At 40.2% G+C, this 18,178-nt stretch overlaps 1 protein-coding gene across 3 annotated transcripts in view; it reads right to left on the bottom strand.

The window, feature by feature from the left end:
* Positions 1-10,467: 10,467 nt before the first annotated feature.
* The window catches only part of LPGAT1 (lysophosphatidylglycerol acyltransferase 1), a 67,148-nt gene continuing 59,437 nt past the window's right edge, over positions 10,468-18,178 (bottom strand). For all 3 annotated transcript variants that reach the window (XM_037405251.1, XM_037405250.1, XM_037405252.1), the window contains one exon: positions 10,468-16,321. In XM_037405251.1, the coding sequence (XP_037261148.1) occupies positions 16,170-16,321 (152 nt within the window). In that variant the 3' untranslated portion in view covers positions 10,468-16,169. The remainder of the gene's footprint in view (positions 16,322-18,178) is intronic.

Below are 18,178 nucleotides of genomic sequence, written 5' to 3' on the forward strand. Positions count from 1 at the left end.
GTTTAGGTCTGTTCACATTAGCCATAATACTTAGGATAAAGCTGCTTCTGTCTTTAATACAGGATCTGTTATGTCACGGAAGGTTCAATGTCTGCAACACAAGCACAATTACATAACGGCGCTTCACCCACAGTTTCTATTAGTGTGCATTAGTCAACAAGGATAAGAGGCATATGCTTCGTAGGGGTCAGTGTTCCTGTTAATACATTGCATCAGAGATATGAACACACCCACCCATTAAAAAGGGGTCCAAGGAACAGGTGACCTGGTTCTTTTGAGACATTGTTCTCATTCTCCCTGAAAGTAAGAACAAGATCACCTCTGTTTAGTTATGGAAGGTGTTTTCAAAGCTTGATACAATTTGCCAGAGCAGGCTATTTTACTATTATAATAACTCCTAACTCTGGGTGTTACTTCTGCAGTTATAATAGACGCAGGAGAGAAAAGGGAGATACTAGTCTACATGCAGAGCTGCAGTGCAGCACCAGTTCAAGGCATTGCTTACAACAATACAACTAGAGCATTTGGAGACTCAGGAGGAACAGTAGAAGCTATGTCTCAGAGCAAAATAAGCATGCTCAAGTATGCTTGAATCAGTTTAACTAAACCACTGTAAGCCTGTACATAATTATTTCGATAAAGCTGCTTCCTATCTCTTAATATTCAAATCAACTGCTTCAGTCAAGTTTCTTCCGATTTTTGGAAAGAACAAGCTAGAAGTAAGGTGCTTTATATCAGAAAAGAGTAAAAGGCAGGAAGAGGCACATTGTAATACAAACACTATGGGTCCCCTAGCAAGGAACCATTCAAAAGAGGGCAGGGGAGAGCATTTAATTGCTGCTGGAGGGACAACCAACACCCATAAAGGTGAACTGAGTACTTGTCCCATAACCTCGTCTTCAGTGGTGAGTTCAACAGACCCTTGTCCTAAAGTCTGTTTTTTTCTTCCTTGAACTTTTCTTCTCCTTCTCCTCTAGCTCTGTTTGGTAGCCTCTCAGACCAGCATAGTGAGATCAAACAAGGATTATTAGTCAGCCTTCTGCTGCCTCAATTCTTGGCCTGGTGTGTTAATACAAACTGAAATCAGGGCCCGTTCAAATCAATATGCCACACTCTGAATCTTACATCTGAAAGCATACCGCCCATCTACAACTTTAATGTATAGTGGTGACCACTAGCAGAGAAACTGAAAGGTGCCAGCAGTAAGCTCTTCACCTGCCACAGATAAATCAGATGAGGACACTGAATTAAGACCTTAGTGCTCTCATCCATTGGGGAACACGGAGGGAGCCAGTACGGCAGACAGGAGAGGCACTGCTGTGAACAGGCAGTTTCAGAGGCTGCTTTTCACTGATTGCACACATCGCTAGGAACTGGCTGCAGATTGTGTTTTAAACATTACCTAGTGATGTAGGCTTGACCTGGTGTGAGAGATTGTGTTTGAGCAGTACTCTTCCACAGGGCATCTCACCCAAGTTAGGCAATCACGTGTCCCAACTCCAGCCTCAGGCATTTACTTTGACATTCATTCCCTCCCTGAAACATCTTTTGTTGAGAAAAAGCCATTACACAATGTAAAAAAGGAATCTGCTAGCCCTAACATTTGGTCTATACATAACTAATGCTAATCCTAGATTCCTCATGACTTAAAAACATAAAAATTAATGTTTTATAAACCTGGAAGACTTTCCACTACAGTGCAATCCCTACATACAGTAATGCATCCCCTACATCATGTTTACTCATCACTTTAAACTAAGCAGCTGTAAATGCTACTTTTCTTTTTAAATTTACCACACATGCACTTACTACCTTTTCTTTCCACTCTTATGCAAATGGTAAAGCAAATTGCAACCTCTAAAAGTCTTTCTAAGTCTTCCTTGTAGACATGGCAGAATAGAAGTACCTTTCCACCTCTTTACCTTCTGTGTTTTACGGAGCTGTCCTGAGATAAGTAAGTGAGCTTTCTCATCACGTGAGGCTTAAGTATGAGCCATTACTTAGCTAAAAATCCAGAGAGAACATTGTCAGCAGAGTTCTTCCCTAGGTCTGGAACAGCATGTGGGCAGGGAGAAAGGAAGGCTGATAAGAGAGCAGCTTCTCGTTGGCTATTTAGCTAGAACATTTATTGTAAAATCCCTCAGTCACTGGTTGAGGACAAGCTCAAGATGCCACAGCTATTGGTCCAAGAAATTCCTGTTTGGGCCAGCACAGCAAGGGATACAGATGCTAAGCCAAGGCCACAGAAGCCCAGGCCTTCCTAGTAAATCTGGTTGATAGTCAGTTTAACAAGTACTGGTATCTACCACAGATGAGGTGAGTGTAATGTAATTAGTAACCTGCTACATCACCAGAGAAAACTCATGACAGCAACCAGTTTGAAAGATCTTTTAAAATAACAAACACGTCCAGTCCAAAAATCTCACCATAGATGTAATAATCCTCTTATTTCTACATCTCCTTTTGGAGAGGATGAAGGACTAACAGTTTAGTACTGGAAACTTCCACTGATGATGCAAGTTGGAAGAAAGATACTCAGTGTCCTGAAGGACTGAGGTAGCAGAGCCTCTGCAGAACCACAGCAGGTGAAGTAATGCTGTCATTCTGTACTATTCAGGTAGTAAGGTATTGAGCAATCCAGGTGCAGCTGGCAGCTACAAGCTGTTCTTTCAGAAATGTTCTCCAACTGTCAAATGAGAAATAGATAGAAATAGCAGGTTTCTCTCTAGCTGCAGCAGATAATTTCTGGAAGGATTTTACATTTGGGAAGTGTTTAGCAGAGGCTTATGATCTTAAAGGAACTGTGGACTTTGCCAAAAGTCAGTACTCTCTTACAGGCTGGCCTGTACAATCATGTTTGCAGCAACTTTTGTTTGGAGTACAAAGAACAAACAATAGCCAGCAAGCAGCCCACAGCCTTGTGCACAACTGAAACCATAATTTTATCCTTCATGCTAAATTTTAGATTCTCCGTGTGCTCTTAAGCTTCTTGTTTGCAACCTAAAATGGGATCCTGGGCATGAAATGTCAATCCAAATGTTGTATCACCCAGTTTTTAGTACCATGGGGATTTGCTTGACTGAGGAAATTCAACACAATACAAATCAGACCCAGTTTAACTTTTCCTGACAGTAATGTTACATTCTGATATATCAAAAATTCTGGTCTATGTTTTATCTGAAAAGGTAGTATCTAAAAAAGACTCAATTATCAACTGTTATTATAAATCCCTATGGGATACAAAGAGTCAATTTACCTTCCCAACTAAGATTAATCCCCCAAAAATACTTTGTCCACACCCATGCTTGTACTGCAAATGATTCAGGCAGCTCATGTAGCACAGTGGGAGTACACTTCATTATCTTTTCAGCCCCCTGGAAAATGTACTGGAATACAGGGACCTACCAGAGCACACAAGTTTTTTGAATCAGATATCCAAGTAGATGGTGCCTCATGAGATCCAATCTTCCTAAAACTATGTAGAACTTTGGTCAGGTAGGGATAAAAGCAAATTAATTGGGAAAAGTAAAAAGTTTTGTAAAGGTTTATAAGGACAGGAGAAAGTCACACTATTCTGAATCTAATCTTGAAGGCATTCAAGGGCAGGCATTAAGCCAACAAACTGTAGGTGCTGGGCATACCCACTTAACCTAGGTTGCATTTGCAGAGAGACCCCAGGTGGACAAAGCAAGCTAGCTTTCTATCCCCATCCTTTTCTGAATGAAATTTAATGACCCTTTAAAAGCTATGAGTCCCCTTTCCCATTTCTCGAGCTGTAGAAAATTGTTCTTACTTTCCCACTAATTCGATTTTGTCTGCCTCCAGCTTTTCAGAAATGCAAATGTCTTCCTGGCGAAAAGGAGATACCATCTTCGATGTTTGATTTAATTACTAGCAGTCATTGCACAAGGCAGGAAAGAGAGTAAGCAAATCTCAGTGCAGAGCAGAGAACATACATTTTGCATAATCATGTAAGTCAACTCCTACTCCTCACGGAAACACATACCCAGGACTCCTGCATGCACCTTATTGCTTACTCAGTAATTTAGTCTTAAGTAACAGCTATCATCACAGTAACACACCCAACCGTCTTCGAGGCATACATTGACAGCAGTGACGTAAGAACATAGGCTTTCATTTCAAAGAAATGTGGGGTGTTTGTTGTTTTTTTATTTTTTATTAAATTGAAATACCATGTTTTTTCTAGGAAGAAAGTCTATGTACCATCTCACATCCTGATTCTGGAAGATATGGGTGTTAAATAAAACATCTTGGATTAACAACATTTAGTCCCTTCACTAAAACACAATGCTTTAAAATTATTAAATGTTTAAAAATTATTTTTATAAGAATCATAATTAAAAATCAATACAACCCCAAGCATGAAAGGACACATTACGAAGAGCCAGAAATGGATTCTGAGTTGCAGCTTATTCAATTGTCAGGTTTAGGCACAGGAGCCTTATTTGCGTTTGTTGTCATTTACTTTCAGCCCACAGCCTGTGAAACTGTTGTGTGGTGCTGCTTCAGGGCACTCTCTAACCGAGTGCCACACACAGTAATGACAACGTAATTGACCACTTTACAGATTGGGCATCTCTTATTCCTTACAACCATCGATGTCTTTAAAGAATTCTTGATGAAGTTAAAACGTTAAGCTTGTACACCTTTCTCAGATTATAGCATAGGGGAAGACTGGTTGATTGAAAAGATGCAGTTTTCTACAACTCCTTTTTTAGTGTCGACGCCTCTCCGCCGCCCCAACAGTTCTTCTTCTTAACCTTCAATAGCAGACGATGCAGCAGTTAGAAGAAATAAGTATAATTAACTGTTAGCAAAATGTATTTTATTTCCCTCCTGAACTGCAAACACAGAACTATTAAAAACTAAAAAAATCTTGTCATACTAAATTTCCTAGGTGGGTGCCACACTTGTACATTACCTTGTCGCTGTAACACATGCTTCTGCTATCAAGGGTTATTGCCATAATCTGGAGGCTTCCATGCAGTGCTGCGAAGCAAGGAACTTTTTGTTCCTGCAGTTTTGTTCATTTAGCTACGGCTCTGGCCCGTCTTACTACGCAGCTTATTCTTGACTCATCGTCTGAGCTTACAAAATACGAGATAAAAATAGATTATTGTTCTATCTAAATTCCCATAATCCTTGTGCTCATTAAAAATAAAGTCATGTAACTGTTCTTAGTCAGGATTGCACTAATTAGTGAAACTGGCACTTCTGACCTTGTGATATCTACCTTTAATAAACTCAGGTTTGCTGTGCTGCCTGCATTACCATATGCAGCACATACAATACCTCCTTGCACAACAAAGTGCTGGAGAGAGACATGCAAACCAGAAAATAAAGATCAGGAGCTTTTTGCATAGTAGTATTTAGTTTTTCCACATCTTCACCTTTTGGCTTAAAAATATTTTGATTTTATTTTCATATGATAAATTAAAGGTCCGTAAATAAAAATCAGAGGCCAACTTTTCATAGATCAACTTTAGGGAGACAGAGCTGCTCCCCAAAGAGCTCTCAACCAGTGGCTCTGGTTCAGGGTAGCAGCACATGGGTTTCTATAAACAACTGCTCGGGTCTCCAAGATTTCAGGGGGATACCAGCAGAGGCTTATTAAACTTAACTTCATTTGAGTGGGTTTTGCTTTGCTTTCTGAAGACAGACAGACTAGGATGAAGAAAGTAGATTCCCCATTAGCTCACTTTACCTTATGGAACAGCTTCATCTTTTCAGTCGTCTTCACTATGCAATAAAATTAAATGTGTGTATTTTTGTGCAGGAAATTAAAAACTAATGGCAGAAGATTTTTTCTGCTGCAGCTGCTAACGTATTTACTGCTTGATTTATACACGTTTCACTGGAGTCAGGAAATCACTAATGGTAAATCCATTAATAAATCTAATCCTCTCACCATCAAGCTGTATTTAAATAAATTATACTGATAGGACAATCAATTCTCTGAATGTTATAATAAAAAGCAGAAGGAACTTAACTATGCAGGTGATGGATCTACCAGAATGAGACCAGACATTTAAATAGTTCAGAGAAAGCCTCAGTTGTGGTAGGCTGACAGAGGTATATAAACCCAGGAAAAGTAGAGAAAAAAAAGCTACATCAGGGATTTTTTTGTTTAAACCTCCTCATAACACAAGAGGGAAGGAACAACCAATGCAAAACCAGAACATTTCTAACAAGTTAAGCTTTTTCTGAAACAAAGTGGACTTTTGAAAGTGCTTGTAAGTGGCCTGCAGGACTCATTGACCTCCCCAAGCTCAAAAAAATATCAGAACAACAAAACAAACCCAATACTGAGGAAGCAAACTAAAAGAAAAACAACATAGGGATATAAATTTCAGCAGGCCAGGACATAATCCAGCTTCTAATGGAAGGGTTCGGAAGAAAATTCCTATATATAGCAAGGTTACTCGATGCTCATCCACTCCAGGGATCCTTACAATTTTCCCTGAGGCACTTGTTCTGGCTATTCTGGGTGTGAGGATAATGGCTCAGACATCTCTGGGGCCTCATTCTCTAGCTCCAGTCATCTGTGTTTATGTAATAAAGGAAAGCATTTTAATAGTAACTCCAAATATGAAAATTATTGAGTAGGCTGAAACATTAGTACTGTATTTGTTGCTGTTTCTTGTAGAATCAGGGTCTTCGCAAGCCTGAAGTAGAAAACAGAAACGTTGTGTTGAGAAGTTACAAGCCTAAAAAAATAATTGGCCATCTATCTACTAATAAAATTGCAAGTTTCATAGACTTGCAGGCCAGAAACCATCATGACAATTACCTAGTCTAGTTACCTGCATAATGTAGGTCGTAACCTCCCACTGTAATTAGGCTAAACAGTACCTACTTCTACTTCAGCTCTGTAATAAAATATTTAAGACAACAGTTTTGATTTCAAGACTTGAGGGATGGAGAACTGAGCACATACCCAAGGCAGAGCTTTCCCTGCCTTCCTTGTTCTGAACCCGGCTAGATTTTGCACTGAATTGCTGCATCTTAAATCTTTTCTTCCAGACTGCAGTCCATGACTGACAGCACCTGCTGAGTACTTGTACATAACAGAATTGTATTTTACTCACCTTTGGATAAACTAAGCAGACTAGACTTTATTCTTTCACTTAAATAAGTTTTTCCAGATTACCTTTGTAACTTTAATTGGCTCTGTCTGGAGTCTTTTAGAGGGTGGGGTGGTATAGCTTCATGTGTGTGTGTGTAAGTTTATTCAACAGCTAATGCTAAAAATCAGTCTTGATCTAGATCCTTCTGTTAGCACGACTGAGAGACTTGTGTAAGGGGAACACAGTAGTAGGTGTTACAGCCAACCTTTGGAGACTGTCATCCCATTCATGTTCTGTCCACTTAGCAAATACTTAGCTGTCTGCAAAACATACTACTGTTCCGAATGCTGGCTAACAGCTTCAGTGTAAACATAAAACACATAGCACGCCTCGTGAATATCACCACAGGGCAATGGCTGGAGTAAGAAAACCCATCAGCTACAATTTTCAGTGACAATGGAATCAATATGCAGTATTGGAATAAACAGAAGCGGGAGAAAATTTAGTTGCCAAAAAATAATCCAGCAGTAGTTCATCAATGCTGTTTCAGCAACTATTACTGCAGGCTTGTGGGCAATTAGTTTTAGGACTCTACTGGTCTATTAAGATAATATTTATACTTACTTTTGTCATCAGTTTTGTCTAAGAAACTTCCTAGGAAAACAACCCCACCCTAATTATAGTATATGAGGTTCAGCTCTGAAGGCTCTTACAATTGTGCCTGTCACGCACAGGCCCCGTAAGCCGTTGGCTGTGGTGTGACAGAGCAGAGCACGGCACATAAAATGTTCCACTGCCTCTACCAGCTGCGAGGGAGAATTTACTCAAAGCAGCAGCAACCCTGTCTCCCCCGCCCCATGCCAAGCCATTGGGTCTGTTCTGCAGATTTTATGTTTGCCATTTTCAATGCAGGAAAATCACCTTCTTGTCCAGTGGAGGGAGTGTTCCTTCTTGTTCAGAAGGATGCGTAACATCCTGTGCACTTCAAGATACAGGTGCAGGACAGCCCTTATCTACTCGGTCTAGCCTTCTACCCTTCACATACTTGCCGATGAGTTAAGATGCAATGTGTCGGCCTAAGAAAAACACAGGCATAAGGGAACACAAGAACAACCACAAAAGCATCTTCAGTGTTTTCAAAAGTGTGGAGTGAGAAGAATATCCAGCAGCTTCACCTTGGGAGAAAGCTCTGGCAGGCTGGGGGGTTCACAGTGCTGCTGCACCTATCACCACCTCCTCAGAAAAGGTGTGTGCAAGAAAAGAAGGAAACAGGCTTGCTGACTGGACGTGTTGGTGGTAGGTGCGGGTGTGACTGAAGTTACTGAGCAGGAGTGTTTAACGTTGTTGCATCTAAACCCGAAGTTCCAGCTTCTAACCTCCTGTGCGATGGAGTCCGCTGCTTCTGAGGGGAGGGCCAGTGGATTAAGGACAATGATTCTTCCCTAGAAAACAGGCAAAATTATGGGGCAAGGGAAAAGAAAAGAAGGTCCAAGGTGTGGCAGGCCGATGAGTTAAAGCGCCATAGCTCACTCAGAGCAGGGAGTGTGCAGTTTCACCAAAGACATGACAGCCAGGAGGAGCAGTGAGCAGCCAGCCACCCCTCGGAGGTGAGGAAAACCGTTCCAAGGGGCTGGGCAGCATTCATTTCAACTCACCAGCCAGCCATCTGTGCCTAGCCTAGAAACAAGGACGCTCTGGGGAGGGAAAGGCTAGTTCATCAACTTTTCCATCTTGCAGAGCCATTTTGAGTCAATATTCAATATATGGTCTCACTAATGCTGCAGACCAAACTCCTACCACCCTCTGCTTTTACTGGGCATGATCTGCTCAAAGGGTCAGATCTGCCCATTTATTTATTTACAAGTATTTATTTACAACGGAAACTCATATGCAGACATCAGGTGCCAGTCTCTAAACTCTTTTCAGTGCCACTGTCTTCTGGGATCATTTCTCTTCCTGATAGACATCTATTGTGGCTAGATGACCTTCCTTCTGCTTACTGTCAAACACACCCTTTACGAAGTGATGTGGAGTACTCGGTGACTTGTCCTCATAAATAACAAATCGGTAGAATAATATCATTTATGAAAATATTGTCCATTGTTAAACAGATCTGCAGAATTATACTAGTTAACTGCAAACGGAAAATTTTCTTTTCAAAAGCAATATAGTCTAAACTGGCCTTTCCTAGTTTCTCTCCTTCAGACTCTCAAGTGAGATTACAAAGTATGAGCTATATTCTGTCATACCGTAGTTGGCTGCACTTGCCATCTCAAGTTTAGATCCGTCATTTTGTTTAGCAAAACCATTGTTGCTTTTTCCCAAGGCCATGCCCACGGACCTTACTGACCTTAGCTTATTGCATAGGCCTAGAGTTTGATCTTACTTATCCTTGTCACAATGTCCACTTTTTTGGAACTTTCCCAAATTTTCCAAGGTAAACTTAAAAATCCAGTGAGCTCCTTGCCATCTTTAATACTCATAGATCAATTATCCGTTCTTGTCACCCTTTAATACTTGTGCAATAGCATCATTTACAAATTCTACAATTATTTTTTTTTTTAAAGTAAAAACATAAGCAGCCTTTCTTCAGCTGCACTAGATGCTAGCACTAGCTGCTCTGAATTTCCCGATGTATCGCTTCTCCAACTTCACGGAGAAGTCTTAATCAAACCAACTGGCTAATTCGGTACAAAACCAGACTGACGTTAGAAAGGACAACTGACTGAAGAGACCTCTTCCTTATTCCACAGAGAACCTAAGGGCATACTGGAAGTTTAAATACTTACAGATTCTAGCTATATAAAGATATTAACAAGAAAGCCTTTTTTTCAGAAAGATACTGTGATCTTGGAAGGAAAGAAAAGGTGACCACAGCGCATAACACATCTGACCACCTGTGGTGCCCGTTTTTGCCCACGCTTCAGACCCCCAGTCCGCTGCCAGCCCCATTCTTACAGCTCTGCCCACTACACTGCCGCTTCTTCCAAAAGAAGCCACCCGTTTACAGTCAGCCTGGAAGTTACGTACTCTCTCCCACGTGCCCACGGGCTAAGTGTGCTACGTTATGGTATAGCTGAAGCTCACAGCAGCTCTCAAAGAGGCAGGAGGAGGAGGAGGGAGAGAAATACCTGGAACCGAACAGCAGCAGTTCCCCTGGGCCCTGAGCTAACCTGCGGCAAGCCTTTCAGTACATTTCACAGGGTGAATTTTTTCAATCAAGAAGGAACATTTCTTTGTAAACTGGAGTAAGCGCACATTACATTCACATACGTTTTTTATTTGCTGCCTCAGCTGAAATTACTGATATCTAAATATGCAGAGCATCCTTTCAGAAAACTTCTGACCATGACCAGAAGAGTAAAAATACAAGATAGAGTCCTGAGAGATAAAAATTTATTTATATCTGATCAGCATGTCATGATATGGTCACAACTCATACAGCTGACATTCTCATAGCCAAAAGAGGGATGTCTTTTCTTTTTAAAAATACATTTTTCTTTCTGGCAGGAAGGATTTTTTTAAAACAAACATTTTGTACTAGGCAGGAATTAAAAACAATGGCTTTTTCAATATGACAACACGGCTGGTAAGCACTGGATCCCCCACCAGTGTCTTAATATTCAGATTTCAAGTCTTCCCTCCCACTTTCTCCCTCCCACTCCCCGATTCCCCTCACCCCTCACAGAAAAACACCACACAGACAAACCAAGACAAAACCCAGAAGGGAAACCAAGAGGTAGACGTAACTACAACCATGGTGCTTGTTTTGGAAATTGTGCAAGATGTCTTACTATGCTCCAAGGAGTTCTTTTTTTCTTTGTTATATATTGCAATATTACGCACCAGCAGTTAACATGAAAGGCAACACGGAGCTAAAGAGCTATCGCTAGCGAGAGATGCCAGGGCCACAGAATGACGGGCACACTGTTCCACTTGATATTGCTTTGCCTAGCTGAAGTTGTTTAAAAACAGACCACTCTGTTCAAAAATATATGTATCTACAAAATGATTACAGCCTTGATTGCAAAAGGTTTGCATTCACATCTTTCTAGGATGGTGGCAATCCGGGGTCGATGGCCCGGGTTCTGCCCGTGGCATGCCCTCGGCCCTCAGACACTTCAGGAGACTCATTGCTAAGCAGTGACCTGCAGAGAAACTGCAGCCTGAGCACCAGCAGTTTCCAGCGGGTGCTGGAGGGAGCAAGTGCTGCAGAAGCTACTTTCCCCCTTCCTCCCTACTGCTTCGCTCCTCCCCGTACCACTTCTGGCATAGAAACATTTGTTTCTGTGCCTTTCCTCGTGAACACTCCAATAAGCAATGTTATCTACCACAAATTAACACTGCAGCTGTATCACGAAACAAAGCATTATTTCACTATTAGTTGTGTTTATGGTAAGCACAATAGAGATTGTGTATCTAATAGATATAAGCACGATAAATACAACCATCAAAGAAAAAACATCTATTAAGGATTAGAAGCACATTAAATAATCATGAAAAAAAACCAACCCAGCTTTATTTTTGCCACACACCAAAAAAAAAAAAAAATGGGGAAAGACATCTAATAACCTCTGTAGAGAAATGCTGCTTCTGGTTTCTGTGTACATTTCTGAAAGGTATCTTGGGTGCTGGAAAGATTTGATTAAAAAAAATCCAATGAGAACAAATTCAATAAGAGAATTCCAAACACAACCAGCCCTTTGCAAAATCACAAAAGGCTTCTGCATCCATTTTATCACACAAACCAAAAATGCAGGTAACACAGAAGGAAAGGAGAGAATCGGAGGTGAAAATAACTGGTATCAAGAAAACCAATTTTTGTCATACAGAATGAACACCATTTAGAGTAATTTTAAGGAACTTTAATAGGACAGTTGTTCAATGAATAATTACTTCATCCAATTTTAAAATAAAAGGTTTAATTTTAAAATGCATAGAATCCTTTTAAAGATTTGTTTTGTATCACAGCCAGGTAGTCTACAGTTTTCACAGAAAAAAAAAAAGCTGCTCGGAAGTGTTCATAATGTATGCCGACATTTTAAACCAGAGAACGGTTTCAATTTTGCTCTTCCAATTGTTGTTCTTTTTAAAAAAGTGTAAAAACTATCAAATACGCAATTTTGAAAAATAACCTTTTATTTCATATGGCTCCATTATTTCCAAACGATACAGTCCCCAGATGTGTAATTATTTTGTGTGACTGTATCAGATCACCACAAAATCTCCAGCTGCCTATCAGGAGAACGCACCCAACCCCGGACTCATGATTTGGAAATCCCAGTTTGAAGTACCTTTGGTCCCAAAATTTTATGTCAAGGCAAAGCGGAGCAGTTGAGTCCTGTCACACACAGTGATCGGTATCTGTATTATCTTGTACAAACAGGTGAAAAAAGTGAACAGCACTTTACGGCAGTGTCAGACAAAAAAAGTTACATCATTTGCAAAACAAGTGAACAATGAACGGTACCACAGTGATCATTGTATTTTTACTGCAATAAGATGCATCTTCTTTTGATGCTGGGGCTGCAGGAGCGAGAAGGAAGCTTATAATTTTCCAGCATGCAGGTTAAGCTGAAATAGCGCTTTTCAAAATCTGGTGAGAGCAGCTTAAAAAAAAAAAAAATCCCTCCTGCAAGAGACATCGTTACTGCAATACTTGATAGAACCGTATGTAGAATACAAGAGAACCTGTAAGGAAAGCGCGCTCACCAACGGGCACTGAAGAAAACGCTGCTCGTTGTGAAGGAGCAGACACTCCTCATGTCATGGGCTTTGAAGAGCAGCAACGCTATACCATTAGGACTTACATCGACTCAAAATGTAACAACTTGTTTATGAACAATTAAACATAGAAACGTACAGATGTTTTGTGTGCAACCCTGGCAGAGAACCATCTTTATTCACAATAGGCTTAAATCGCTGTGTTCTCACTTCTGTGTGCAACAGCATTTTTTCTGTGAATTTTTCATTCTTTAACACTTTATACATTCTTCCATTTTATTTGCCCCTAATATAGTCAAACATACATTAATTAACCATTTTGTGATCAAATGTAGGCTTCATTAACACCGTTTTCTACCAAATGCATTTTGAATGCTTCAGAAGAGGAAGCCCATGGATGGCTCAGCAAAATGCCCACTACATCTGTGACACGAGCCAACTGCCAGAAGGTAGGACTGAACTGCAACCGACAGGAACTGATGTTTACACACTTGCCTGCTAAGCTCCAAACAGTCTTGACCAATAATGGTATTATTAGCACAGAATCTCCTCTATGTTGTATCCATTTTGTGCTTTTCCCTTAATAGAAAAACTTCTTTTATCCAATTTATTCTCTTTCATGAAGCAGCATCCAAGTTCATGCCGGGAGGGTACTTTGGAGTTTCCTGACAATGGTTTCATTCCACTGTCATCTACAGCAACTCAGCCGTAAGGAGACACAACGCCAGGCACTCTTCACATTTTCCAGTGCAGGCAGGAAAGAAGCCCAAGACCTAATACTACTTACTCACCTATCGAAACAACAATCAGTGCTTGAAAACAAATGTCTCACGATAGTAAAAGAACTACAGAGGAATGAACTGAAAATGAACAGGACCAGATAAATCGAATGATTATCTGAAACATTATTGCGCATTACTAATTTCTTTAGGCAGCATGTGAACACTCACTATTGACTGCAATCCACTGGAAAAAAAATACTGCATTTGAAAAAACAGTGTGCTCTTACACAGAGTTCACAGGGTCTATAAAGAACAATCTCCTGATGTGAGCTACTGCTGTGCAATCTGCTTATATAAACTTCCCTTTTTATATCACTCCAGTCTGTCCTAGCTCAAAATAAAACCAGCTGTACTATGGGCATCTCTGGGGTTCTGATCAAACCACCTAGTAGAGGACAGAAATAAGTAGCTTGCCATCTGCAATTTGCAGTGTTGCGAGTCCATTTACGCCCACATGCAGCACACAGAACCACTTTTGGTAACGGCGCTGGGCTGTCCCAACACCCTCCTGTAAAATGGCAGATTCAATACATTCATTCCATCAGCTGTACTTTAGCAAGAGCAACAGGAAAAGAAAATACTCCCAAGACTGCCTCCCTTTCAGGGCATACCTTTCTTTAAACTGATTTTACATTATACCAGAATTCAGGTGCGGTGTGTGACTGGGTGTAAAGAGCTGGGATTTGGAAACGGTGTCTTATTGAAAACATGAAGCTGTAGGCAAACGCTGCCCTTTCCCTGGCAGCCGCAGTGATTCTTCCCAGTCAATGAGGGGACTCAGTTCAGGGGAACTTACTATGGGGTATCATTTTGCAACCATCCCCACTGAGCTACCTTAGGATAAAACTACTGCTTTTGGGGAGGCAGGGGTGGCATATTTGACCAGGTATTTTTCCATTAAGCCAGGGAAATTGGCATTGCTTTGTATTTTAGTATGCTCTCAGCTCCCCCCGCAAAAGGAACACGGGCTAGCTTTCATATTCTGCACACCACCCACTGTGATTCATGTGGCAGGAGCGGGAGAGCAGGGGGATCAATACTGCTAACTCAGAGCCAAAACTACCGAGGGCTGGCTTTGTTCTCAGTAAAATTACTCTGTAAAAGGCAGTGTGCCAACATTTGAAGTTCTGGCTATCCTGCTTGTATTTAGAGAGATTAGTTTTATTTTAGGAACAGCTCTCTCAAATCTGTATATAATCACATGAACATAATGCCAACTAGACCTGCCAGAAGTACGGCCATACATCATAGGCATCCTTTCAAAAGCATCCTAACGTGTCTTCTGTTCCAGTTTGCCCTTCAATTCAACTCATCTTTCTTCCAGTAAGATTTCAGCACAGTGGTGAGCTAATTAATACTGCCCTCCATGTAGTTACTTGGAGTATTTACCTTTTTTTTTTTTTGCAGTAGTATCTTCCTATGGATTTATGATAGCAATTATACCTATTTTTAATTTTTAAAAAACTAGTTTTTCTTCTATTACTCCTTAGCAAAACATTAAGATGATTGGCATTGAATTATTTAAACTCTCCCACAAGTATATTTAGCGCGGTTGCAACTAGCGGGGAGAAAAAGGCCTCTATAAACCACTCAAAGGTCACCTTGGTTGGACTGCAGTATACAAAATACAAAGGTGGCTAAAAATCACCAGCAGCACCAGCAGACCTTCAGAAACAGCTAGAATTGCTCTGCCTTCCAACGGGTGACAAATAAAGGTTTCCTCTATTCCCTAAGTTTTATGCCTTTCCTTCACTGTATTTTCACCTTTAAAAGTGCATTTTCAAAACTGATAATGATCATTAAGATGCATTCTGAACAAAAAGGGAAAATTAACCAAGTGACTTTGTATTTTCCAAGTTTTCTCATAATATGAGATACTGGTAGCACATGGAATTCAGGGAGCTGGTGGTAAGACCACAGCAGGGATGGGCTGATTCATCAAATGTGGATAGCTTTTAATCACACGATGCTGCTGCAATGCTTTTTTGAGGACTGATTCCTCACAAAACACACTTGACGCTGGATCTTATTTGGGTCTTGGTTTTAGATCAATGTGTCTAATACAACAACTGCTGACTGCGTAGCCACAAAGATACCACCACCAGCTCTGCTGAGTATCTTTGACTCCAGCACAATGAGTTGCAATAAAGTACAAGTTGTGCAAATGAGGAATCTCTACCACACCAATGCTGTACAGACTACTGAAGAGACGAGTTGCTGAATTTTCTGAGCTCTAACTACAATGCCAAGAAATACTGGCGGTGACAGAGCTTTCTTGTCACAGACATTCTTCTACGGTGGTTGTACAATTGCACCTTTTGTCCAAATGCTGAATTCGCTTAAGTGTGGGTGAGAGTATACATTTTTAAAAATACAGACAATTCTTAAAATAATACATCATCAGGTCACTACGTTACTGATCTTTACTTTTAGTGGAGCTTAAAATTCCCCAAAGAGAGGCAAGAGTCTGTCCAGTATTTTCCTTTACTCTTGAATATTCACATTTGCACATACAACATGATACTCATTTGCAAGAGCCTGGATTCCCACTGTGTCCTCAGGTCCCATTCCACTTTTAAAATAGGCAATGATAAAAATACTGAAAGATACAGTACCACATACCGCCTGACAAAAATGCAAGTGATTGTATGCCAACTAGCCACAGGTTACTGAGGGTCATCTCCCGAGAAATAGCTTTTGTTTGACCCTGCAGTGGAGGAAAAGCTCCTAAAAGAGAAAAGAAAATGCATTTAATGCTTCTGAAGCAGGAACGATAGCCTAACGCACGATTCCTTACCATCACCGTTTGTCCCAGCAACCATGCCCACAAACAATTAGTTGGTTACTTCTGTGCTATTTAAACTTTCAAAAAATTCTCCAGCAGTATCAGTTGCCTTCAAGAAAATATAAAAAAAATCCAAACAAAAGCCCTTATAATTATTAAGAATAATTTTCATTTCATTCCTTAAAAGCAGCTGTCCTCACTGTAGTCAACTTTTGCAGGGAGAACCAACTGTCAAGTAAGTTTTCTGTGTAATTTTTGAAGTTTTAGTAACATCTGTATGATAAAATTGAATGGATTCCATATTAAACTTCACAGTTGCTTGGTAATGGTTTTCTATACCGTGAAGCAGCAACACACATATATTCTCAAGGTTCCTCTTGAAAGTATAAATATACACACATTTTATTTTTTTTTTAACAACAGTTTCCTTATGTTGTTTGAACATTCATTGGCCAGCCAGTCATACAGCCTCAGGAAGCACTGTGATTTGCCACACAGTTTTCCAGAAAGATTTTACTGAAATGCCTGTTTAGACAAGAGACTGGCAGGAGATAACAGCTGACAATTAAAAAAGTTCACTTTTTCCTATTTTGACATTTTCTGACCTACAACACTAAATTAAATGTATCTTGTGAATGCATCAGTTTTATGATAAGCAGATTGTTTGCATATATTTACATCAGCATACTAAATAATTTGCATTAAAATTTACTGAGATGCACAAAGCTTAAACGATACGAACCACTTTTGTTGTTGTTAATCCTGAACAGTGGATATAAAAACTCTAAAGATACCAGAGATGATGTACTTGCTGCAGCATTATGGAATCACAGCTACTCATACAAGAACAAGAGATGAATGATTCAAAGAGTAACAATATAGCAGTGTCAATTTTTAATCTTAAAACCCACACAATTTAGGCAATTAGATACCATCAGCAGCTGATCTCCACACTTCATATTTGCAATCACTGGAGGAATTGCACAAGCATTTAAGACAAAGCCTTTTTTCCTGTATAAATGCTCTTAAATTAAAAAAAAACCAAAACACACCAAACCCAAATGCAACTTTAAAAAAACCTAAACAACCAAACCCTAAAAAAACCCCGTGATAAGTCCCATCCTCCTTTCCCCATATGCATTTTCACACATGGGCAGATTTGCCGCACCATTTATTCCCCAGTAATTCTCACTGCTAAGCTTCCATTAGTCTGCTCTACACTACACTTGTTCTTCCATGGCCCATTTGTTTTTCTGTACCAACACTGACCTTTGGTTTAAATAACTTTCTTTTTTCCTTGGTACAGATAGCAACTGTGTCTCCCCCACCCCAACTCATATCTTTCAGGGAAAACAATCCTTTACTTCCCTAGCTGACACAAGCCAAGCACTTTTAGCTGTCCTTCACAGGAACAACTCCTTCCCCTTAATCACCTTAGCACCTATTATCTGTCCCTCTTCCCAGTTCAGCTGGTGTTTCTTGAACTGGGATGATGGACCTGAACACAGAATTTCCAGATGAGGTTTCAGATTTGATACAAAGAAAAGTATTTCCACAGCACTAGTGAAAACCCTCTTCTGTTGCCCCGTACGATGACATGGCTTACTTTCTTAGTGACATCACCAGCTGGCTTACGATCAGAGTGAATGAGGAGCATGACGACTTCAGTATAAAATTACTTATTTCCAGCTGATAAGCTCCTAGTTTACAGTTTGGGTTTTTTTAATTAGTCTCCACATGCTTTTGTCCTGCTGAATGTAATCATTTGTGTTACTGCAGTGTTCAAGGTTATCTTGCTG

Source organism: Falco rusticolus, chromosome 12, assembly GCF_015220075.1.
Source record: "Falco rusticolus isolate bFalRus1 chromosome 12, bFalRus1.pri, whole genome shotgun sequence".
Taxonomy (NCBI): domain Eukaryota; kingdom Metazoa; phylum Chordata; class Aves; order Falconiformes; family Falconidae; genus Falco; species Falco rusticolus.